Here is a 25544-nt window from a genome sequence, read left to right as displayed (position 1 = left end):
AGCACAGTGGTTGTTAAGAGCCTGAGACTGGAGTTCTACGAGGCCCTTGACCATCACAGTCCCAGACTAATGGAGATCTTTAAGTCAAAGAGGGGTCTCACAGACAGATGTTACCTGACCTTATGCAACAAACAAATGTTAGTTCATTTTCAAATCTTTACGTAATAGAAATCAGTTGGCTACTTGATTGAACTTGAATGATCACATCCTGTGTTATCCTGTCTTCCTTCTCTCACCCTAACTGGTCGCAGCAGATGGCAGAACCAGGCCCCTCACTGAGCCTGGTTCTGCCAGAGGTTTCTTTTTGTTAAAAGGGAGTTTTTCCTTCCCACTGTCGCCAAAGTGCTTTTTCATAGGGGGTCATATGATTGTTGGGTTTTTCTCTGTATGTATTATTATTATAGGGTCTAACTTTCAATATAAAGCGCCTTGAGGTGACTGTTGTTGTGACACTAGGTGTGTTAACAGGTTAACAGGGGTTCCAGTACTTAAATGGTTGTGCTTTTTATTATGTTTGCGATCATATTGTTCAGGGTGACATATTGATTCTATTCGAAATGTGTGATCTCCTCTCTCCTCCTTCATTCCACCAGACTTCGGATGTGACGGAGGTCATATGCCTTGTCCTCAAGGGGCTTCCTGTCATTTTCGGCAATGATCCATTTGCCTTCTTCCAGTTCTTGTAAGGAACTGATTTTTCTTTACTTCCTCTTATCCCCCATTCCCTAGTTCCACCTGTTTACTACCTCTCCCTTCCCCTCTCTCCACCTCCCCTCCTCTCTCTCTACCATACATATTATTTAAAGGTTTGCATATGTTAATAGTTACTTTTTTTATTGTTATTATTGTCATTGACTATCCCAAGTGATTTTCTGTGGCAGTGGGTGGACACTGGACAGGGCAGGCACATCAGCTTTGTACATATAGAGCCTGTTTATAGCACTGTGTTGTCATGTTGACGTGATGATCCTGTGTTCCTTTTTTCACGACACTGATGATGAGGAACATTTGTACAATGATGTGTCAGTGGAGATCCTATTCCATGAACAAGAAAACATTTCTCCACACATGCAGTCCCTTCATCGCAATGCATCCTCAGTGGGAATCATCTTAGGGGGCAAGGTTGTGATGGATGTTGAGAACCTGCCCCAGGCCATGCACATTGTCTTCGGCCTTACCTATGCATTGCATCTCAACTACCCAAAGTACAGGAAGAAGACTTTTGATATTTTTTTCTTTTTTTTTTTTCTTTTTTTTTTTTTTTACAAAAAGTACTTCTGAACTCAAACTTCAAACACTCAAGAATCAGCAGAAAGGTGGAGGGGAAGTATGGGCTCTCCATGTAGTATTTTGTTTGGTTTTTTGTTCACCGTCCAGTTCTCTCCCTGTATTCTTTACACCCTAAAAAATTATTCAGGGGCTTAGTAAATATCATTATAATTCTAAGTTAGATGACCTTGATTAAATCTTTGAAAATCACAAAAGTGTTATCTTGAGTTGAAAATACTGAAAAGAATGCTTAAATTTTCAACACCAGTTTTTGAGTTGAACTGAGTTCTTTTGTTCAAGTTTATTTAAAAGAAAAAATTCTGTATTTGAAACACAGGGTGCATTATTTAAATCTACTCAATATATCTCATAGAAAGTACTCATAATAACTGAGACACTGGTATTCATACTTATCATTGTCTTTAACTTTAATTATTAATGGTTCAAAAATCAATATAATTTTGTCCCCCAATACTAACTTAAAACTTTGAGTAAGACTAATGACCTTTGGCATGTACCGCACGCGAGGAGCATGGCCTCATGGGAGATTTTCTGCACGTTGAACGAGACAGACACACATCCACTGCAGACTTGGTAACGTTTTCAGGTAAGTGACCAATTCTTACATTAGCTGTCTTTATCTACACCGTTCTTTTATAACATGTTCTGAAGAAAGCGTTTGTCATGGTGGCTCACTTTTCGCAGCGTGTTTGTGCACGTTAATTTAAGTTTTCAACCCGTCTTCCAGTCAAGGCGGCGGGAAACCGCGCCCTTTTATCCTTTTACGTTCTGAGTCGCTATCTGCGTTCCGGGTAATTTGACCGGAATGTCCCGGTACCAGCGACCTGACCGTTTAATCGGGGGCATTTTAGGAACCACGTGAAAGCAGGTGTGCTCAGACATTTCTAGAAAATGGCCCTGTTGAGTCGCGGTGCGGGAGCTGCGGTAGTCACGCGGCCTGACTCACTCTGTCAGGTTGTTCAGGAGGAGATGAACAGACGTCATCAATGGCTTTGGTAACTAAGAAGACCTGCCCGCGGAACAGTTCATAGCAGCAACCATGCTGCTTAGCTTTCTTGTTCTATGTGGGGTCTTTCAGAGCATATAAGACGCTGCTTTCAGCTTTGTCCCGAACAGGGCCAGTTTTTGAGAGAACGCTGACAGGACCGCCCGGGTCAGCAGATTACCTCATCCAGGGCCGGTCCAAAGTACTATGGGGCCTTAAGTAAATTTAGACTGGGGGCCCTACTTCCTTTAAGATCCCAGAAAATAATGAAAAAAAAAAAGCTTTGGTCCTTTTGGTCAAGCCAAAAGTACCATCATTTCCAGTATAGTTAGTATATAGTTAGTATAGTATAGTTCCAGAAACACTCAGTTTATTTAAATCCAGGTTGAAGACTCACCTATTCTCTGCTGCATTTGAATAAAGCACCAAATCCACACTTTTAAGCTTAAATTTCAAAACTTACATTTAACTACTGATTTTATCTACTGTTGTGATTTTATGTTTTGATTTTATATACTGTTTTGTTTGTTAGTTTGTTTGTTTGCTTGCTTTAATCAATTTTAAATCATGCTTTTTATTTGTTTTTGTTTCTCTGTAAAGCACTTTGAATCACCTTGTTGTTGAATTGTGCTATACAAATAAATTTGCCTTGCCTTGCCTAGTTACTCCCAATTTACATAAATAAATGTTTATTTCAATCCAAGCTAAACTTTCTTATAAGAGATTGGTGTTATGGCAGATTACTCAGTGACATGTTTTGTAATGATAAAGTTTTGATTTGTATTTTTTCAGCACCATCTTCACCACCAGGAAAAAAATCTGCATCAACTACAAAGTAAAGCAGGTAATTTTACTCAGAGGACTTGATGTGTTAAATTTTGGAAGGATATGATATTGTTTTATACAAGCTGAGTAGTGGATGGTGATACCACCTAAATATTTATACTGGTTTTGTGGTGGGTTATTTTAGTCATACAAATGCCAAATCTAAATTTTGAGAATTTTTCAGTTCGGTAAATATATTGATGAGTTCATGGTCTGTCATCCAGTGTCACCATGAGTATAGGCGCAGCCCTTTAAGTGGGTATTCCCCTTGTGCGCGCAGCACTGAAGTATTTTAGTCCACGCCCACCTGCTGTGTGGGCCTCACCCTGGTCTAGTATAAGTTACGGTGAGACCAGGAAATCGGCTCTACCGTTTTTCTTCAGCCAGCCAGAAGATGTCCAGCGAGACCATCCGTCTGTGTCCATCCTGCCAGACCGGCTACATCATGTCGTATGACCGACATGCCGTCTGCGTGGGCTGCCTCGGTCCTCACCATGCGGACCTCGCCCTCACACCTTAATCCTATTGCTGCTCCTGTTAGCTCCTCCCGCCAGAGGAAAAGCAGCGGAGGTCAGCCTTTTTCAAGGCTGATGCTGAGGAGGCGTTCCCACTAAGAGAGGCACTCGCTGGAAGAAGCCATCGAGTTCTTCGATGGTGGGCCGGAATTGGATGATTCCACCCACCGTGAGGAAAACGGCAGTGGTGGCAGCTCCACTGCCTCCCAGCTGGGCAGCCTGGTGACAGAAGGGTGGATGAGCCGACGCTCATCCACCCCTGGCCTTCACATGTCGGCAAGGACGCCGCTCCCAGTTGTTGGTGCGCTGCTCCTGGATCTGCCTGGCATCATCCAGGAGGCAGCTGGTGAGAAGGAACTTCCCGTCCCTCAGCCTGCTCCACCCCCATCTGATGATCTGGCGGGAAGGTATGGCTCCACTCACTCTCGTTGCCCAGATCCCATCTGGCCTCAGTTCCCAGGGATGATGACCAACCTCTCTGAGGCAGCAGCAGAGCCAGCGAAGATTAGAGCGCCGGTCTCTACCTAGGGCTTCACAGAGGGCTTCACAGACCGGAGTTTTCCGCCTGTTCCCCCTCTGGAGCCGAGCCTCGCTTCAGTTTTCGGCACCAAAATGACCAAGGTCGTTGGACAGCGACCGGCCCATCCCGCCAAACTTGACCAGCTGATAGCAAGGTTCACTGATCGCGCACATCAATGCACTGTTCAGTCAGCTGCAGTGACTAACAACACTGATTTGCTAGCGTTTGTCATCTCCAGGAAGGTGGAGGAAGCAGAGCTGCCAGAGGAGCTGAAAGGCTTTCTCTGTAAAGCCGCTGACACGATTCTGAATATGTGCGCCACTTCAGCGGTGTGTTCCTCTTGCATCGCTGCCTGGCAGACGATGGTTCAGAGGGCAACCTGGCTCCGCCTCTTCCCTCTAAGATTATACAATCTCACAGGGAAATAGTGCAAGCAATTCATAACATAAAATTTAGAAGCTTAGTGGAAGATAATACTTTATGTTAAGGCTTTAGTCTGCATACTGAACAACTACACTTATATGGATTTATGTCTGGATGTGTAAATTAATCTTTTGCATGTTAGAAAATAAGGTCCAGGTTGCAAAAAATGGTAGATTTTTATTTTTTTATTTATTTTTTTTGATTGAATCAGAATTTTGGCCTTCAGATTTTTTGTCCTCTCCCATCCAGGTCAGTGCAGCGTTTCATAGGATCACGACCCTGAACCTTGAACCAAAGTTCATGTCATCGTTGGACTTGTATTCATCCAAACTCCTGTCCTTGTTTCAAGCCAAGAAAGGTGCTGCTGGACAACGCCACAGGGCACAGTTAAACCTTCTGCTTCAGGTAAGGAAGATTGCATTTTCTAACCACAAAAACGTTCCAACACAGCATTGAAGAGGCCCTTCCACTAAAAACGGCTTTTCTTAGGTTTCTGTTCAATATTTTAGCTCCACAGGTGTTCTTACCTTGATGGTGGGTGTGAAAACAGGTCAACAACAGAAAAAAAATAGTTATGTTTAAGCTAGAAATGGTAAGTCATGTTTTAAATGTGCAAATTTTGCCTCAGTTGAGACTTCCTGTTTTACAGAGTGGAAATTCCATCGAGAAAAAACGAGAAGTCATCATCAGATGTTTCATTGACCATCTGGGAGAGGATCCAAGTGCCTTAATCAAAACCTTTGAGGTTGGTGCAATAAATCTGTTTTAGGAATATTAGTACCGTATTTCCCGGACTACAAAGCGCACCTGAATATTAGCCGCACAAGCTAAAATCAGGGGAAAATCCTGGTTTGTACATACATTAGCCGCACCTGACCAAAAGCCGCAGGTGTTTCAATGTTGACTTATCATATGTAAGAGAATATGCACAAAGGGAATTGTCAGGAAAGAGATGGCTGTTTGGAGACACACCCCTTTTATTAATATCTTGAAAAACAAGTTATGGGTACATATTTGCATAACTTTTTAGGTATATGTACAAGTAGCGGTAATTACAAGTAGGACACATGTACTGTGCTTCATAAATGAGTAACAAATGTAGTACATAACAATAACCTGCAGCACACCAGAAAAATAGATTCGGACTACCTTTTAGGCTCAGGTGCAGTGACACGGCTTTAACAAGAAGAAAAGTCAGTCATTCACCACCATCTTTCTCTTCTTCCTGCGCACTGAAACCACCAAAGTCCTCTTCTCCAGTGTCGGAAACGAACAGGCTCAGGATGGCTTCGTCATCCACTCTCCGCTTCTCTCCTTCGTTGTCACTTTCAAAACCAAAGAAATCCTCATTGTCAGTGTCAGAGTCGAACACCCTCAGAAGGGCCGTGGCGGTGTCCTCCTCTCCATCATGCAACAGTCCAGCCCTTCAAATCCGTTGGTGATCCACCGGTGGAAATGAGCATAACTTGCTTTTCGCAAGTTTATCGCCGCTCGTCATCCACGCCTCCCGCTGAACGCGTAGCGCTACTTTGAAGTTTGTTTTTCGCGCTACTTGTACGGCACTGTGTTGCCTGGCGGATGGACATGTGACCAACATACCACTCTTGAACCCCGATACTGTGTGTCTGATCACATGCCCTTCCGCCAGGCAACAGCGGAACAAACAAAACAAATCTTACGGTATGACAAAAATCATGGACAATCCATAGAAAAGCCGCACCTGACTAAAAGCCGCAGGGTTCAAAGCTGGTGCAAAAAGTAGCGGCTTATAGCCCGACAATTACGGTAGTTTATTTTAGCTTGTGAGATCATAGAAAAGTTTTAAGATACTGTTCTAAAGAAACAAAAACACTTCAAAGCATACAAAAGAATAGCATTTGCATTTGCTATTGCTATAAGATTTTGGAGCACAGTGTCTACATATTATGAGTACCGGTGATGTCATACAAATGAAACTTTTTGTTTCAATGTTTGGAAATATGTGAGCTTAAAACAGTTGTTTCTCTTTTTAAAGGACGGTGCTGATGCTGTCTTTGTTGAAGAGGCTTTGGCTGAGGAGGTGATGAAGATTTACCTGCTGCAGAATCAAGACAGGTCAGGCGAACCTACTGATGTGGGTATTGTTATTGAAGGCGTTACTGTTCTGGGCAAACTTGGGAATCTGAGCAAAGCCTGTTGCTATCTTTTGGGACTGTGGTATGCTCTGGATCTGAAATACCCCAAGAATTTCAAATGCACATTTGAAGCATTTCGAAAAGTGTTCATGGAGCTGGATCCAGGAAACCTTTCTGTCAAGGTTCAAAGACTGAAAAATGACCTCTGTTCATTGTAGACAAAATTTCACAGGGCTGTTCTTAAAGTGTTAGACTTGTTAAGTGACATGTAATGCTCATCAAAAGGTTCAGTTGCGACATTACATTGTTTTGACATTCCTGTTCATAAATAATGTTTGTACCATAAACTGTGTTTTTGTATTAACTTTCCAGATTCACATTAAGGTGTAAATGGGAGAGTATCATTATGGATGTTTTTTGGTCACTCTTTAGTTATAATCTTCCCAATTTTTTGGAATCAAAATAAGATGTTCAAAAACTATGTCACAGTGCAAATGGGTTTTTTTTCAGGATTTATATCTTTTTGGGATCTTAATTTTATTTTTGTCATTTGACCTTTTCTGAAAAGGTAAAGCACTGCGTTCACTTGAGCCACTTTTATTCTTTGTATGGCAGGTACATTTTTCTTGTTGTTAGCATCAATATGCCAGTTTTACAGAGTTTTATCAAGCATGCCAATTTGGATGCAATTTTATTATATGAGGCTGTTGTGACTGAAATTTTATCCAAGTTTTATCCACTGAATGTAGAACAGATTTCAGCTCACTGTGTTCAGAGAAGGAATCTGCTAAATGTGTGATTCACAAAAAAGCTGTTTAAAATAAATCATTGTGAACAATGTCGAATTGACGTGGTTCTTTTTTCCTGTGTGTGTGTGTGTGTGTGTGTGTGTGTGTGTGTGTGTGTGTGTGTATAAATAAAATAAACACTTAATTGTAATTAACGTTTTTGCTTAAATTAACTTAAAAATATTAAGTAAATTGCACCATTATTTAAAAACAAATAATTGTAATGGTGTAGGTTAAATGTGCCAAGCATTTCAGCATTTCCTAATTAATATTTTATGTAGTTTGAACTTTTGGTTACTGTTGTTTTAACTTAGATTTTCAATTGTATTTACTCAATTTTGTATGTTACTGTAACATCTTTAATTGTTCATAACAACTTATTCCATTTTAGTTGGATTTACTCAATTAATAAGGTGTATTTAAGAGATGTGATTGTTTTTGCATTTACTCATTATTTTTGAGTGTAAAAGTGTTGCACCAAAATATTTAAGTAATTATCAGTTTTAGTTCTTAGAGTGTATTTTTTGCTGTTCCACAGACAAATTTGTTATTTGTTGATGTTAAGATACCAGTGTCCTGCAGGGCTGAGTTTCTCATGTTAGTTTATTCACCATATTTCAACAGACACAGTTCAGTATTGTAAAGAATACATTTTCTATTACTTTTGTTGCTGAAACAAAGACATCACCAATAGTAAATTGTTGTATGTATTTCTTTTACTGGCTCTATTGATTGAAAGATATATTTTGATTTTCAAGAACTGTAAAAGTTAAGTTTGATCAGTGAGAATATACAATTTAGTTCAGTTGGTAATGGAGTAATGCTTACTTAATAAGCTGAGTTAAACATGGTAACTAAGTATCTTCAGTTACTGTATTAGTACATTCAAATCTTCCATTCCTTTAGGGGCTCAAGTACATTGAACGTAGTCCAGTGCATTCGTTCAACTAATGCTTCATTACTTAAAAAATATAAGGCAACAAGTTACCTTGATTTTTTTAAAAGTAGATTCAACTTATCCAGGTTTACAGTGAATGTGCTTCTGGAAGAAGAAGAATCCCATAAACACTCCTAAACCTTGTGGAAAACCTTCCCAGAACAGCTGAAGCTGTTATAACTGCAAAGGGTGGGCCGACATCGTATTACACCCAACGGATTAAGAACAGGATGTCACTCAAATTCATATGTGTGTGAAGGCAGACGAGCAAATATTTCTGGCAATATAAAATAGTAACTTTGCATTTGTAGATATTTGTGTTTTTGACCATCCTCACTTTGTAAACAATGTTTGAAATAACCGTGAACCCCAGTCACGACTCGCACTATTCAGCGTGTTTGTGATGTTTTTTATTTGCAATAAGTTTCATTGAACAATAAGTTTCATTTCGGCACAGTTGTTTCGTCCACAACCAGAAAGCCTCCCAGGTGACTCCACTAAAAAAAAAGGGGGTGAGAGCATGATTACAGGATGAGAAGCTGCTGCCCTGCCAGCCTCCCGGCACTGCCCCTCGAGCCTGCTGCACCACCCCTCCCCTGCAGAGAAACTAAGCCACACCTCCACCACAATAACCTTGACAACAGGTGTTCGTAAAAGACAGGAATTGTCTGACTTGTCTATACACATCTATACACATCCACAGTGAACACACAAAGAGTTAATAAGCTTTCTAACTAACCGGTGGCAAGACGGCAAATACGCATTTTCCCCAATATGCCACAGTCATCCTTAAAGCAAGCATTACCTCATGTGGTCAAGCTTGCATCAGTATAATGAGGGTGTTAGTCATCCTTGCTGATACAGGTCATGTGATATGACTAAAACGCCACATCAGCAACATAGTGATTCTTAGAGCTGTGGAAAAAGTACTAAAACAATTTAAACACTGAGCACAAAAACCATTTGAACATTTAAATGGAAATTTAATTGGTCTGAAAGTGAGTTTTATTTGTGAGTAACTTTGTGGTTGTTTACCATGCCTAATGCCAAAAATCCTGACACCAAAGAGCTACAACACCAGCTTGTAAAGCAACGATCTGACGACTGTATACAGCTTCAAAGCGACCTTTGTCTACGGCTGAAAACAAAGTAGCTGGATTGAGTCAAACAAATAGCAAACACCTCAGTGGCACAACTTTATAGTCAATGCTCGGAAAGGCTTGAGCGCTGCCCCATAGAGCGGTTTCCTGCCCAGAACAGGCTTTCTCTTTTTCTCTCTTACAAAAAAACGATGGTACACAAGAGCTCAGAAAAAGATTTTCTTTGTTTGCCAGTTTATTCAGACGAGAGACACGCAACAGACTGATACACCTGTCGTTTGCTCAGTGGCCTTCAGTGTCACTCAGGAAGGCACACGCATTCACATTCATCTGTGAGACCCATGGGCCTGTGTGAGCGTAAGCACTGAGCTCCACTGGGTTTTAAGGTGTAAATCCAACAGCTGTTTTCAGAAAGGCTTGTGTCGTTCCACCAGAGACCTTTCGCTGCTTGTCCTCTTGATCTTTAATCCACTGTCTTGTTCTGTACCTCTTCACTGAATACACAGACGCAATGACAGAACAGACACTGGATGTATGCGGAAAGCAGCACAGAGACAAACTTTCTCTCTATACCTTTCTCACTCATTCCTCTGCTTGTTTGTCTATCCTTGGTCTTTTCTTTCTACTTTATGTCTATATAATTTATTGAACTACATATGTGTGTCTCTGCATTGAGAGCACTCTCTTATCATATCTGGTTATATTTTAACTCCATGCACATTAAGATCTCTAGACATGGGTGTTGCACTGAAAGAAGGCATTTTTGTTGCCATTCAATAAAACACCAGCTTAAATATTAATTTGGTCAGAGGCATAGCCTGCCATCCCACCCACTCCCCACTCCTCTTATTCTATCTTTTAGTTTGTCTTAGTCAGGCATAAATTACAGTGTGATAAATGTATACATTCATCAACTTAAGGGAAGGGAAATGGGCCAGTAAACTCTGGAAAGACACCTTACTGCAGCTTACCCATTTGTGAGGCACTGGAAAATCATGGAAATGTATTCAAAACATAGCTATAGTTCTGCCTGTATACCATAATAAAACAGTTTTCTAACTCTGTACTTGAATCAACAGGTCTCATGTGCTTTATCAGCTGCAAAGGACAAAGAGCGATATATTATAAGGAAAGGAGGGCATGTGAGGATAGCGGAAAAAGGCAGGAGGTCTCAAAGTACGACAGTTGTAAAAGTAACGGCACTTGGAAGTAACTAAACGCGGAGCATGAAAGTAAATACATAAAAGTGCAGATTTAACAGGAATATGAAAAAGAACCAGTGTTAACTGTAACTGAAACCGAGGGCACAAAACAGTAAAAGCAATACCAAGCATGCAATCCGAACTTGAAACAAGCCACCAAGGACTGAACAGAAATGTAGTAATAATGACTCAAAACCATGGCTCTAACACCAAGGACAATGACAATGTCCTTGTTGTTAGAGCCATGGTACCATATTAAGTAGGTAATAACCTTGCCCCATTTCACTTATTGAATGCCATATAAAACTTAAGGTTTATGTAAAAATATGTGATGTTGCATCATTTTCACCCTATTTAAAAACACTGTTAGCTCAGGTCTGCTTTAATTGCACCTGCAGAGGACGGAGTATTTCAGCAGAAACAGGCAAAGACAAAATGTCATAGCTCACCCCACATCCACAGAACACAATGAAGACAGAGTGAAGAGAAGTTATAGCAGTGGAATCTGTGAGGAAGTGGGCTCTAATTATTCTAATTGACCTCTGCACTTAAGAAGTCCTTGCTACTAATGACTAAAGTGCCATTAGCACACACACACACACACACACACACTTGTTAACCAAGTATCATACAAATAGCTCAATTCACCCATGAACGTCTGCTGTTAATGGAGGACAAAAATCTGTCTATGTCACAAGACCACACACACACACACACACACACACACACACACACACACACACACACACACACTGTGTGCAGGCCTGCTCACGCATCTCCGAGCACATCCAGCATATTTGAAGATGACATTTCTTTAGTCCTCTTTCAGCAGGAATAATCTAGTAGTTGGAAAACATCCAAAGTAAAGAGTAAAGCAGCTCTTGTAATGATACAAGAAGTGAGAGCAGACAGAGCTGAAACGTGCATTTCTGGAGGACGTTTACCTGAGCTCCCTGTGTGGTTTATTCGTATATGTTTTCCCCTAAATACTTCTCTTCAGTCCCATCCTTTCTTAGCCCTTCATGTGCCACACCAGTTTGCAATAAAACCGCGTTTCACATTCGTCACATCATTACTTTCACATCACGTCTACAACATCCATTTTAAATTTCTTGGAGCCTTTCACGCTCTCACCATGACATACATATTTGGTTCATTTTGCTCTCAAATGGAAAGAAGTGATGTAATGTTAAGAGGCCTTCAAAGGAAATGATAGGATTCCCTATTAGTTATTTTGTGGCCTGCACGTGCTTGAACGGGCTGCATGCCTTCCCTGTATTTGCCTCCTTTAATCTGCGGTGTTGGTTTGGGCCTCTTCCCTTAATCTCTCTGTGCGTGTGCCATTAGGGTGACACATCTCTCTGGCCACAAACAGTTGACATCTTGTGTGTCCAGTGAGCATTGCACAGACTGACTAAATGAAAGAAGAAGGCTAGGAATGTTTTTTTTTTTTTTTAAAGGAGAGAGAAATACACAAAGTCTGTGGAAGTCTATAAGTAGTAATTCAGGAAGCTAATAGGGCAATAAAAAAGCAGTGGACACAGACGCAGAGAGATAGAGAGGCTAAATGAATCCTAAAGCTAGAAATTAGCAGAGCAAAAGATATAGAGGTGTGCACACACGGAGCTAAACGTGGTGTCAGAGTTGAAATACGTATTAATGTGACAAATTAAGGTTGGCTGTAAATATAGAAACCTCACTCCTCAGGTGTGTGTTTGTTACCCTCTGTAGAGATGATGGATACCAGAGGACTCTCTGTCTCACACTAGCAGTGTGGTGAATGTCAACAGAATCTCATTGGCCTTGAGTTCAACTTTAACTGCATCTGTCCCTTGGGTTGTGTGAGTGTGTGAGCACTGGATCCAGGCCTCAGTCAGGGAGGGAGGAAGGCAACACTCCACTCACATCTTGTCAGCTAATATCTATTGAAGAAGGCGCCGTTAGCGTGGAGGAACGAAGAGGCTTTTACCCATTACTGCTCAATGATTTTCACTCCGATTGCTTCATGTACGAAATCCAGTCAAGCGTTTAACGAGCAGACCGGTAATAATATGAGATCAGTTGAAAAGGTCTGAAAGGCATCAGCACCGTTAGTAACACTGACAACTCAGAACAGGAACAGTTACATCGATATGAAAACAGAAAGTGATCGCTATAATATGTAGAAATGAGTTAAACTGACTCTCACTCTGAGCAATCGTTGGTCGGATGATCCATAAAAACTCTGGTGGGTGGGATTAGAAATAAAGAGGGGAGAGCTGCAGGAGGAGGGCTGTCTGTCTTCTGCAACATTATTGCCAAAAGAGATGAATTTGCTTTTTTCTACAAACTGTTTTTTTCTCCTATTTATTTTTAAATCACTGTGGTTAATTTGACATTACAGTGTTAAGATTTCAATAAAGATTAAAAGACACTCGTACTTACTCATAGTTACACTGTCTTCTGAATCTTTATGTTCTTCAGAGTGGCAAACATCTGTTTTTACATCTTCTAACAGGCTACTGAGCTAAATCAGTAAAAAATATAGTCATGGACATACCTAGACACATGCACACACTCATACACAGACACACAGATGTCTATGGTCTAATATTCTCCAGCTGTCTAAATTATAGTTATTATTTTTAAAAGAAACATTGTTTAGTGCAAATTTCCAAAGAAAATACATTACTGTCTTGTAGGTAGTAGTTGTCAGGGGACAACTAATGGATTTGTTTGAGCTTTTTTTAAGCTAAAAAAACACTCAAATATTTATTGTTGCTGGCTGCTGGATTCCATACGACTTTATTTTGGATGAAACCATCATCCACAGCAATCAGTTCATGTAAAAAACAATGGAGGCAGAATCTGTATAGCTTTTAACTCGTCCTCTCATTTGTGTTAGGAGCTCAAGTCTTCAGCCTCATTTCATAGGTGTTTGTATTACTGGTCTCTTTAGGGGTGGCCACAGAGGATCATGTACCTCCATCCTATGTGTAGCATCTGTATCCTTCTCTTTCACTGCCTCCTAACATGCCTTCCTCCTCTCCTCTTCCTTTGTCTTTGGCTAACAGTAGCAGTTTCCAGCTCAGGTGCTGACCAGCAGCACCTGAGGCGGTTGTTGTTAACCCAGGCACTGACCAATCTGGTATAGAAATCATGTTCTTTATGATCCGCATGTTTGATGTGGCAAATATTTTACGCTGGATGCCCTTCCTGACACAACCCTCCCCTATTTGTAGGAGAGTGTGCGGCCCCACAGTGACATTCTACATAATTAACACTCACCGGATGCCCTAAAAACACTAATCAGAGAAGAAATATTGCAAAGGATTTCCAAGTTAAATTTTCTGTATCATTTAGAGGGAAGAATGATAAAAGCTGTGCTTCTTCTGGGAGAGAAGCTGCTGAAATGAACTCTGAGACTTTTTTTCAGTGGCAGCATCGAATCAAGCACACAAACATGGCAACCTTTTGAACTGATGTCATTCGGTCTCCATGGATAATAGCATTACACACTATTTGCTCTGCCTCTTAGTCCAAGTTAAAAATGGGAAAAAAAAGCATATGTTGGTGTTTTGACACTTTGGACTGTGGGAATAAAATATGAACAATCAAGTATGCAGACTGTTTTTCAGTGTTTTTTCCTCTTTTTTTGCTGGAGAAGATAAAACTGTCCGATACAAGTGGAAACTAAATGTCTGACAAACTCCGTTTGCAGCTCCTGCTGACAAGGAGTTGAATATGTTTTTTTCATTCAGTGTCATTAGCTTTGGAATAATTTATAGACTTTATGAGCTGCTGTTGTACCTCATCTGTCCTTTTTTCCCTCATCTCGTTTCCATCCATCCTTATGTTAACACAAGGAGATTCACAACAAAGATTTCTTAGAGAACTGTATTCCAGAGACAAATGTAAATATAAAGTTTTTTTCATTTTTAGCTGGTGGGAAGAGCAATGAGACCGCTACCTCGTTTAAAGTAGTTTTGTCCTGAAAACAAACTTTTTTTCCCAGACATACAGTAATTCACGAGAAGAGCAGACTACTGCGACATCACTGCACCCATGCGTGTAGTTCACACAGTTAAGCACTTTTTCTGTCACTTAACCAAAAGTCTGATTGACTTGTATGTATGTATATTTTCTGTTTCACTTATTTACTGCCTCTCTTCTTGCCTTCATAGTTATAGATAAAAAAAACAAACACTTTCTTTGGAGCAGGGTAATGATCAAAGCGTCACACGTGCTATAATTATCGTTTGTAAAAAGAAATGATCAAATGTCAGGTGTATCAAAAGTAATTATAGGAGTTTGGGAATGAGATTAATGCAATTAGGCTTCACAGTTACGACCTCGCTGACATTACTCAACAGCTCCACTGATTTTTACCAAATAATATAACACCTGACTTAGCTGCCCTTGCTCCATCACAGTTTGTTATGAAAATTAGGTTTTATTTTTGCTGCTTTTCTCTACGGATGATGCCACTAAAGAAAAAAAAAGAAGGAATAAAAAGCAAAAGAGTCTTCAACTTAGAAACGGATATTCAAGGAGAAAACAAAATCTCTTCACATCTTCCAGCAGCGAGTAGCAGAATCCAGTGGGTTGATTTAGAGGCTGTAGGAAAAAAAAGGCTTTAAGTCCCTGACCAATGATCTGAGTCATCAGCTTTTAAGGGGTGCAGGCCTACAAATGACTGACATGGACAGACTCCAAACTACAAACCGAGGTACAAACCAAGGTAAAATCTCCTTTAAAAGCCTCTGCTGTTGCTCAGAGCCAGAGACAGTCAATGACACCCCAAGAGCAGACAGAAAATTTGTTTCATTCAAAGCTCCTGGAAAGAACAAAGTCTGTATTTAGTGCAGAGGAGCCTGTGCTTACAGTCTGCAAGATATGGTTAAGTCGTTTGTACATTTTTAGGTTGGCCGAAGTAGCTCTGCTGCCCAACTTCAATGCAACGTCGTAATAATGTTCACAAAAAGAGTTGTTGTGGTACTTGTCATACTGTCCAACTTGGTTTTCCAAGTAGAGATGCTTAACAGTGTCTGACGTATTTGCTAAACATCAAGCTCAAATGCAACATACACTCAAATTGTACACACAGCTGGCTCGAGTGCAAAGAAATAACCAACTTGTCTGATGTCTCGAACACATACATTCGGGATGTAGAGATGGGATTATGTGCGAGCTCTTAATAAAAGTTTTTGTAAACAACCCACCCTAACAGGAAACAAACTGATTACTACTCTGGAACAAAGTGCTGCACACACACAGACACACACTTTCTAATGCATCGTGCAGCGCCATCTCTTTGGAGCTTGATATTTCATTGTTATTATCACGATAGAGGACAGTAGAAGACACACACACACTGAGCCTGATAGAGAGGAAAAGAAAGACACACCGTTACGTGTTACGGTACATGAAAGGGCCTCCTTTATTGATCCACAGTTACCCATTATCATCACTGCAGTACACAAAGATGCAAACACCAACACACACTTTCACAAATACGACTGAAGCACAGCAGGATATTATTATAATCCCCAACAGGTAGGAGGCAGAACACCAATCAAGGTCACCTCTAGTGGAGCGAATGGCGAGTGGTTCGGATAACAGCAAACTGAAGTAAGCTTTCTAATTTGCCTACCGATAGGAAGGAGAAGAGGGGCGGAGGGGGAGGACAGCACGAGAGAAACAAAGAGGAATAACATCAAAGATCTAAACCTGTGTGTGTGCATGTGTGGTTTGGGTTGACTGCAGGCAAATTCACCAAGCAAGCTCACATAGAGTATTTTTGGGAAACTCAGCCTGATACTAGTTACGTATTGCTAGTATCAGGCTGGACTTATTTTCAGAAATTCACTAATTCTTCATGTTACAGATATAACGAGGTGCTGTAGATTAGTCAGCTGTTTGTGAATCTCCTATTCCAACACATTTTAGAGGTGCTATATTGGATTGAGATGGTAACCGTGGGGGCAATTTGAGTACACTGAACTCATTGTCGCGTTCAAAAAACTTTGAGATGATTCGAGCTTTCTGACATTGTCCGCTATCTTGCCGGAAACAGCCACCAGAAGATGGGTACACTGTGGACAGGTAGGCTTTCTTATTCAAACAATTCTCAGCTAGTCTTCCACTAAGATATTCTCCACAACTGAACATTGAATATTGTGGGATCGAGATGTCCCACACTACTACAAGCCACAGGCAGCCTGTACCATAGACACAAGGCAGGATAGATCCATGCTTTCATGTTATTCATGCCAAATTCTGACCATACGATCTGAATGTTGCAGCAGAAATCCAGACTCAACATTTTTCCAACCTTCTCTTGTACAATTTTGGTGAACCAGTGTGAACTGTAGCCTCGCTTCCTGTTCTTAGCTGACAGGAGTGGCCCCTAGTGTGGTCTTCTGCTGCTTTAACCCACCTCCTTCAAGGCTTCATGTATTTGTGCTCTTCTGCACACCTTGGTTCTAATGAGTGGTTATATTTGAGTTACTGTTGCCTTCCTATTATCTCAAAGCAGCCTGACCTTTCTCTTCTGACCTCTGGCATCAACAACATATTTTCATCCAGAGAACTGCCGTTGCCTTCTCCCGTTTTGATCCTAGAGAAGGTTGTGTGGGCAAATCCCAGAAGATCAGCATTTTCTGAAGTATTCAGACCAGAAAACCAACATCAATGCCATGTTCAAAATTGCTTAAATCACCTCTCTTCCCTATTCTGATGCTCAGTTTCGATTAGATTTGTTTTCTATGGAAACAGCTACAACCTCAGTCTGCCAGGTATAGCAGACAGAAAAGCAATTTCCCAAAAATGAAAATGTAACATGAGAAAAATGTAAATACATCTCATTTTCATATTACTATAGAAATATATAGATGTGACAATCAAACATTATTTATGGTGAATTCATCGCTCTTCCACCGCTCGCTGTACAGGTTAATATACTATAATAAGACACTTTAAGTGCCACTAGAGATTGCTTTCAATATGAAACCTGTGATTTACTATCAGTGTGTTTTCCACCCAAGTGCCTATTTATTAAGTATTCATGGATATGAATTGCTCAGTGATTCTCTCCTGGAGAGTGCATGTCGGTCTCTTGCTCCAACAGCAACTGTGAAATGCACATACACAGTTACACGGTAAATCGCCTAAATAATATATATGTACTATAGTCAATAAATATGATGACGCACTGTACAGTTTAATGGAAACTGGACGCCTAAACTATACTATATAACCACACTTATATTTCTAAACAACCTCAATCTTTTAGGGCCCTGTGATAAATGATCACCAGCACAAAAACCGAACAATAAGCCAGCCTGAAGCAAGTATGCTTAAATAATAAGTACGGCTCCACTGAATAATGACTGTCTGTCTTTGTGTACACTTCAGGCTACAAAACTGTGATGAAATCGTTAGAGAAAGTCAAAAAACTATTGCACCAGCAGCAGTTACAGTGTTTCAAATCTGACACCGTTCATGTCTTCACATTACCGCGCTCGTCTTTCTTACACGAGCACACACGGAAAACTGAATTGCAACAATCAATTATTCTTTAGCCAGAGATTTCCAGCTGAATTCACTGTTATGGGAAAGAAATCAGCAGACAGGGGACAGTTGCTATGCAAGTATACGCTCAATAAAGAAAACAAATGCATCCCTGTCTTCTTTTACATTGCATAGGAAGAAGGTTGAACCATTACGCATTTTAATATGAGGACATCCATGCTGCCAGCTGAAAGAACATCTCGGTTTTAAGAATAAACACGCATGAATCCAGACATCTTGCATGGGAGCGGGAACTCAAGTTAGCAGGCAGCCACACAGACACAGGCGAACATTGTTGGTCACTTGCCTAACTTTAGGAGTTATGCTGAAATAATAATAATAAATAAATAAATTCCCCAAAAAAAATCACAGCCACAAATGATTTGCCAGTCAGGCAAAGATGATTTTGGCATCTCATCTCAAAAAACTTCACTGTTAGCCTGTTGGATAAAAACTCTTCATGCAGGGAAACACGGACAGACACGCTGACTCATACTTTTTTGGCCTTCTGATCTATGTAACTGCCCCGGTGGCTGTTTATCCTTCATCCAAACATCGCTATGGAAACTGACTGGGAGACTCTTTAAGCAGAGTCCAATTCATCAGCGCGAGTCGTTTTATTTATATGCTTCATGTGAGGACAACTCTGCATATCGTCTCATCTCCTGGAAACAGTGCATTTATCCTACCTCCAGAGATCTCGTTGGCGTTCCTCGGAGGTGCAGCTGAATCGGTGAACCTCTGGGACTCAGTCTTGTCACTCTCATTTCTTTCACCTGCAGAATATAACGAATTCATAATTTTAAATTATTTTAAAAACAGTTATTTCAGAACGTTTCTTTCTATCTGGGTCTCCTTCATTATAGTGTAATAAAATATCCCGAACCAAGTAGTACATTACTCGAGAATAGTCACAGGCGAGGACACAGCAGAGGAAAAAACAGAGTGTAACGCAACAGATCAAAGCTGAGTAACAACAAGAGAAAGGGCTACATGAGGAGGAGGAAGAGGGTGAGGAAAGACGATGAGAGGTAATACGCAGAAAAGAGGAAAGGAAATGAGAGGAGGGGAAAGAGAAGAAGTCGAGACAGGATAAAAGTAGAGAAAACTGAAATGATGGATAAGAAGATGAAATAGGAGTGAGTTGCATAACAGAGTAAGGTTTAGCAGAGGGTAGGAAAAACACTAAGAGGAGACTAGTCATTAGGAGAAAGGCAGAAAAGATTTGGGAGAATATAAAGCAGAAGTACAAGATGAACCAACCTTTAAATCTGCCCTGAAGTGGTCTGCTCTGCTTGTTGCCGCTGACTGCGATAACACTGAAAGTGTAGACTTTAGAAGGACTGTAGTCTGTTATCAACACGCTGGTGTCTGATTTAGATACTATGATCTCCCTCTGCTGACCACCTGACAGAGAAAGAGAAGAAGACAAAGAAGTGGAGTGGTGAGTGTTCGACTCGGGGACTTTAATTCATGTATTTGAGTCTCTGGTAGACAAACATCAGTACTCTAAGTGCCAGATTGGTAAATTTGGCGATCCCTGAATCCCACTCATGGGTGAATTGCAAGTTTTAAGTTGTGTAGTTTTCTAAGCACAGATGTTGTTGGTTCATTTGAATATCAAGCGAAAAAATAAAGAACATGTTTTTGATGCATTAAATATCAGGACAATAAGCAGTAAGTTGTGTATCACAAACATTAGTAAATTGGTTTGTGTGCTATTCTCCTCCCTCCACAATATTTTGCACCTTTAGAAAGGAACTCGCAGAAATACATATGAAACCGGGTCAGTCCCAGACATTCCCGAGTTCCCACCTCTTACACACATTCTTGTCGCTTTGCTCTCTTTGTAAATAGCAGCAGCAGTTTGTTTGCACTGGTGCAACACTTTAGTGCATGTAGCCAAAAGACACCAGCAGATGAAGCACAGTTACTGACTAATACTCCGCTCTAACACTGAAGGCAGGATAAAATTAAGCACTAAATCTTTATTGCCCAGTAAAAATAGAACAGCAACCTCTTTGTGACTAGTTGCCCAATTTTTGCAATTCCCCCCCAATTTTTTCACATTCTGCTTTTAATTAGTTGGTCGTTGGTGAAGTTTTGCAGGTAACTGGCATTTAATTTATAAATCCACACTGATTGCCAGCATGCTGCAAAGTCTGAAGTAAGTCTGAACCTTGTGAATTTCTGTTTAATGTTTATTTCTGTGTATATAGACTGCAGATTTCCAACAGAAGAAAAATCCACTCCGATTTTCACCAGCTCGTTACAGTTGAATTAACTTTATATCAAAATGATTGATACATCTTCAGAGTAACCATTTCAAAAAAAACAACAAGATCACGTATTCATTGCACAAAGCCATGCTGCGGTCTCTGACCTCTATTCTTCCCAGTGTGACTGTGGCATAAGTTCTGTTTTGTTTTTAATTTTGTCGCTACGGTTAGTGTTCTCGACACAGAATCAAGGTTTGAGTTAGTTTCAGATGCCCCAGAAATAAAGAGTTGATCCTCACAGTCCTCTGTGTGTGTGTGTGTGTCTGCGTGTGTGTGTGTGTGTGTGTGTGTGTGTGTGTGTGTGTGTGCGCGCGCACATGTCCTCTCCTCAGCCGTTAATCCTCATCAGGCCAACAGGTCGTATTATCTCCTCACATTAATTTTGACCCAGCAATCAATCAGCCATCAGTAAGGTGTGTGTGTGTGTGTGTGTGTGTGTGTGTGTGTGTGTGTGTGTGTGTGTGTGTGTGTGTGTGTGTGTGTGTGTGTGTGTGACAGAGAGGAAGTACGTGTCTGTGCATGCACTTCCTCAGCTCTTCTGTCGCCCGTCCCTGCGGGGTGCTGACTAATGACACCTCTGGGAAAAAGGAGATAAATCCTTCTGAAGGCAACTGAAGATCAGGTGAGGCAACTGCATTGATCAACTCCACAAACTGGAGGCTCGGCCCGTGCACGCGAACCAAACTACTATTAATCAACCAAACAACAGGGCTCAAGTCTAAGGCTTTGACTTGGTCTATATATGAAAACTGACTGTTCATGTCTTATTTTTCTCAGAGCCTCCTCCTAAAGTTTCTTTTTAGTCCTTCGCCTTCAAAGATCACCTCAATGACTGACTTATTAAATGGGAATAGCGATGGATCAAAGATCCTCTTTAGTTTAGCATCTCAGTAACCCCAGCAATCAAAACATCTTCATTTTTATTTTTACAAAAAGACAATAACCCTACTAACTGTCATCTTATTAGGCATTACAAGTTGCAGCTATTTCTGTCATTGATCCCGGGCTTCATACACATGCAGCATCTCTGTGGATTAGTTACAGCACACATCCCCTCCATAAAACCATACATTCTCATTTTTAGATTTCTTCTTGTAACCCAGTGAGACAGATCATCCCACGTAATGAGTTTTAGAGAAGAATGTTAGACTGAGCCAGGCTAACAGTTTGGACCTGCTTTCAGTTTTTATGTTCAGGCCCTGGATCAATTCTCAGTGCCCGAGTGATATTGATCCTTTAATTTAATGCTCTTATGCAAAGTAAAAAGGTGTTTTTCTCCAAAATGTTGAATTAATCCTTTAAAGTCATTGCAAGTCTCACAAATTCTCACAGCACAAAGTGATTTGTTTGAAGCGAAGTACATCAGCCGTGGAAAACTCATTAAAATCATCATCTATCATTATCGAGTGTAATTAAGCAGATTTTTGAAGATTATGGCAAATAAATTGTGTTTTACGTTACTTTCTAAACATTCAGCGTTAGAAAGTTGGCTAGGAGCTCATGGTAATCTACTTAACATAACTACTGGTACAACCATCAGGAAGCACACACACTGCTGCAGTCTTTCTTGGCCAACAAAATCCTTTTAAAGTGACAAAAATGTGCAGAAAGAGTACATGCCAAAAAGAGACCATAAAACACAAAGTAAAACACAGAGGGATTAAATAAAAAAATCATAAACAAAGAGGTAATAAAATGGTTTCGGTAGTTTAGGTTGCGCTCTTCTGTCTCTGCCTGTTATCTCTAAGTTAAACTGCATTTGAATGTTATTTAAGCTTTACTTGCATATATCTTTCTAGTTTGTTCTGTGAAATTTATTTTTAGATAGATGTTTGCAGTGGCGGTCATAGCTTGTTTGGTGCCCTGGGCGAACACTCCCTCTGGCGCCCCCCCCCGACACACACACACACACATACGCACGCACGCACGCACGCACACACATTAAGGATTGTACATTAACATAAAACTGTTGCCAGAATCATACTGAAATTCACCAGAGAAACATACACACACACACATATGAAGAGAGAGTATGCATAGTATGCAAACGGCTACCGGACAGCCATCATAATTCATCACACAATGAGAACAGGACAAATCAACAATTGACACTGACTAATTAATATTACAATCTGTAACATAAGGTATTGTTTGGAGTTTAGTCTGTTACTGTTACTATTTTTACCATTTCTTCTTGGAGCAGCTGTAACCCACATAATTTCCTTAGGGATTAATAAAGTATTCTGATTCTGATTGTTTCAGGATGACCTGCCATTCTCCAATGACACATCTGCTTACCTGCATCTTTTGCTCATTTCTCCTTCTCCTCTTTTCTCTTTTTTCTAAACTGAGCACCTGATGGCTTTGAACTTTTCTTGTCCATCTTGGTTTTAATTTTGCACTCCAGTATGAACACCCATTCCCCAACCCGAGGATCCCCCGCCGCCCCGCCCTCTCCTCCCTGTGCCGCAAGCAGCAGGCCACCTCGCAAACGGAGGGCGTCCTTATTCCCAGCAAATGGGCGATAGAAAATCGACTGGTGCTTTGGTCGTTAGTGTGCTGCATTACTGCGCATTTTGTTTTTGACCTGATACCAAGTAATCAATTACCAAATAATCAGGATTGAAATTGGTCGTCCCACCTCTACTAAACATCAGAAAGGGGGATGTGAGAGTATGCTCACAGGCTAATAACTTCTGATTGATAGGTAACAGGTAACCACATGGTCAGAGAACATGTGCTTTCACCGACGGCTTGGGCTTTTACTCATCACATCTGGTTTCAGAACAGTAAGGTTGTTGTTTCATGATGTGAAAATGCTCATACCAAGGTTTCAAAACGGGAGCTCACAATCCACTGTTTGACCAATGGGGTCATCAGCTTGTATACAGACCCAAACTTTTGTTTCTTGTTGCATGTTGAAGCTCTACTTGGAACCTTGTTAAGATCCAACCATGTAAAATATGATTTCTTTTTGCCATTTTTCAAGTGGCCTTAAACTTTTGATCGGGACTGTACTATGACTACACTCCAGGACTACCCGCTCATCTACAGAAACTGCAAGCTGCCTCTTTTAGTTAATTCTTTCTGTCCTGAGCTGAGTCCTGCAGCTTATTACGACAATATCAAATGTCTAAACTCAGAAAAGGAGTTTGTAAAATTTTAAAAAGCATAATTAGCTCATTTTGAATTTGATGGCAGGAATACACCCCATGGCCCAATCCCAACACTAGAAAAGTTGGTACAGGGCCATGTTTACAACTGTATCGTATCCTGTCTTCCTTTAAGAAAAGTCAGTGAAAACCTGGGAAGTGAAGAGCGCAGCTGCTAGACTTTTGGGGGAGTAAAAATGCCCCGTTCTTGTCTGATATAAGATTCCAGCTGCTCAACAGTCCTGGGTCTTCCTTGTTGTTGTTGTTGGGGTTTTTTTTTTTTGGTTTCATGATGCACCAAATGTTTTTATTTAAAGGTCTTGACTGCAGGTAGGCCAGTTCAGCACCCTGACTCTTCTACCATGAAGCCATGCTGTTGTAATAGATGTAGTTGGTGGTTTAGCATTGTCTTGCTGAAACATGCAAGGTGTTTCCTGAAAAAAGACATCAGCTGGACAGGAGTATATGCTGTTGTTTTACATTGAGGGACATTACTCTGAAATTGTTTAAGAATTTGTAGAAGCACCTTTTGCAGCTGGGTAGGCTACCTGTATTTTTTGTACCACTTCAAAGGGTTAATTTAAACTCGTTTACTCAAATAAGAATGTGATGAAAATATGAATGTGTACACATGTGAAGACGATTACACTTTTTTACCATTATGAGATCTGTATCGTAAGTGAATACCAGTGATTTCCACCACTACTTGTATTATTCGGTGCTCAAAAAGCAAACAAGCAAACCTTCCAGTAATCACATTATGTACCGATGCATGAATATTACAAAAACTCAGCTTTTTTTCATCTGGGTCTGGCTTCATGTCCGCTGAGATTTAAAAGATTAAATATGGACATCTGGGTCTAATAACTATCACACGAGTATGTGTATGTACAAACAGAAAAAAGGCAGGCTATTCAACAGATATCCAGGAAATACCAGCTGACTGACAAAGAAGCAGGGTAAAGGTAAAAGTAGAACATTTTAAACAATTTGTAGTGCCATAAAAATGGTTTAAATTACAGGAGAACACATGCATTAAGGAAAAAATATTAATTTTGTAGGTAAAAGTAAATCATCTGGTTTTATTCTTCACACAAAGTTCAGCTCATTTGATTCAGAGAACAAAGAGAGTGGACATCAGGAACATGGCAGCTGCTGTGGCTTTCGTGGCTATTTTTCAACTGACAAAGGCTTTATCCATCATATACATTTTTTAAATTTCCTGCTGAATTTGTTAAATGCCAGTGAGCTACTATTGCACTCCTCCCTTCAAGAAAAGTGGCCATAAATTTGAGTTTTAGTTCTATTGTTGGAAGCGGCAAAAAAAATTTCAGACGAGGCATTTTTCAAAAAGTATTGTTTGCAAGAAACAGGTTTTATGCTATAGAGTGCTTATTCAGTCCTTCTTATTCACTTCTACATCAGCTGCAGAAGAATTGCCTGCTGTATTCAGCACAATATTAATAAAGAGGGAAGTGATGTGAAGGAGGATTTATGGCTGTAAACGTAGGGTGCACATCAGCGGTAATTCGGGTGATTTCTATTAGACTTCTATTACACTGTGCATACTCAAAAAGAGACAAAAGTATAGCTGCTGTCTGTGACAGGCACCTCATGACAAGCATCAAAATAAAAGTGAAAATTCCACGTGTCCATTATGGCTGTAACTGCTTTCAGTGAGTTTCAGTTTAACACTGAAAAATGACTCCTGTGCTGACATTTGGCTGTCCTGGGCTAAACCTCTCCATCATGTCCTGTGTACCTATCAGCCCCATTTTCAAAATGTGCTGACAGGCTGCACATACGCAGCAGAAACTCTCCCTTGTCTCAAACTTGGCCGAGGTACAAGACAAACTCTGAGTC

At 40.5% G+C, this 25544-nt stretch overlaps 1 protein-coding gene and 1 long non-coding RNA gene across 2 annotated transcripts in view; one reads left to right on the top strand and one right to left on the bottom strand.

Moving 5' to 3' along the window:
* LOC120722258 (collagen alpha-1(XIV) chain-like) overlaps positions 1–25544 on the bottom strand; it is a 154349-nt gene that overhangs the window by 113177 nt on the left and 15628 nt on the right. The window contains exons 4-5 of the mRNA XM_040013171.1: positions 19514–19657; positions 18940–19026 (exon numbers count right to left, since the gene is read on the bottom strand). Coding sequence (XP_039869105.1) covers positions 18940–19026; positions 19514–19657 — 231 coding nt within the window. The remainder of the gene's footprint in view (positions 1–18939; positions 19027–19513; positions 19658–25544) is intronic.
* On the top strand, positions 4690–7510 carry LOC120722267. Its single transcript, XR_005693390.1, has 2 exons — positions 4690–5303; positions 6573–7510. It is a non-coding gene; the product is annotated as an uncharacterized LOC120722267 (long non-coding RNA).

The sequence above is a fragment of the Simochromis diagramma genome, unplaced genomic scaffold, assembly GCF_900408965.1.
Source record: "Simochromis diagramma unplaced genomic scaffold, fSimDia1.1 OVJJ01000618.1, whole genome shotgun sequence".
Taxonomy (NCBI): Eukaryota; Metazoa; Chordata; class Actinopteri; order Cichliformes; family Cichlidae; genus Simochromis; species Simochromis diagramma.
Note: the sequence above shows the minus strand (reverse complement) of the source record. Positions and strands in the feature narration are given on the sequence as shown.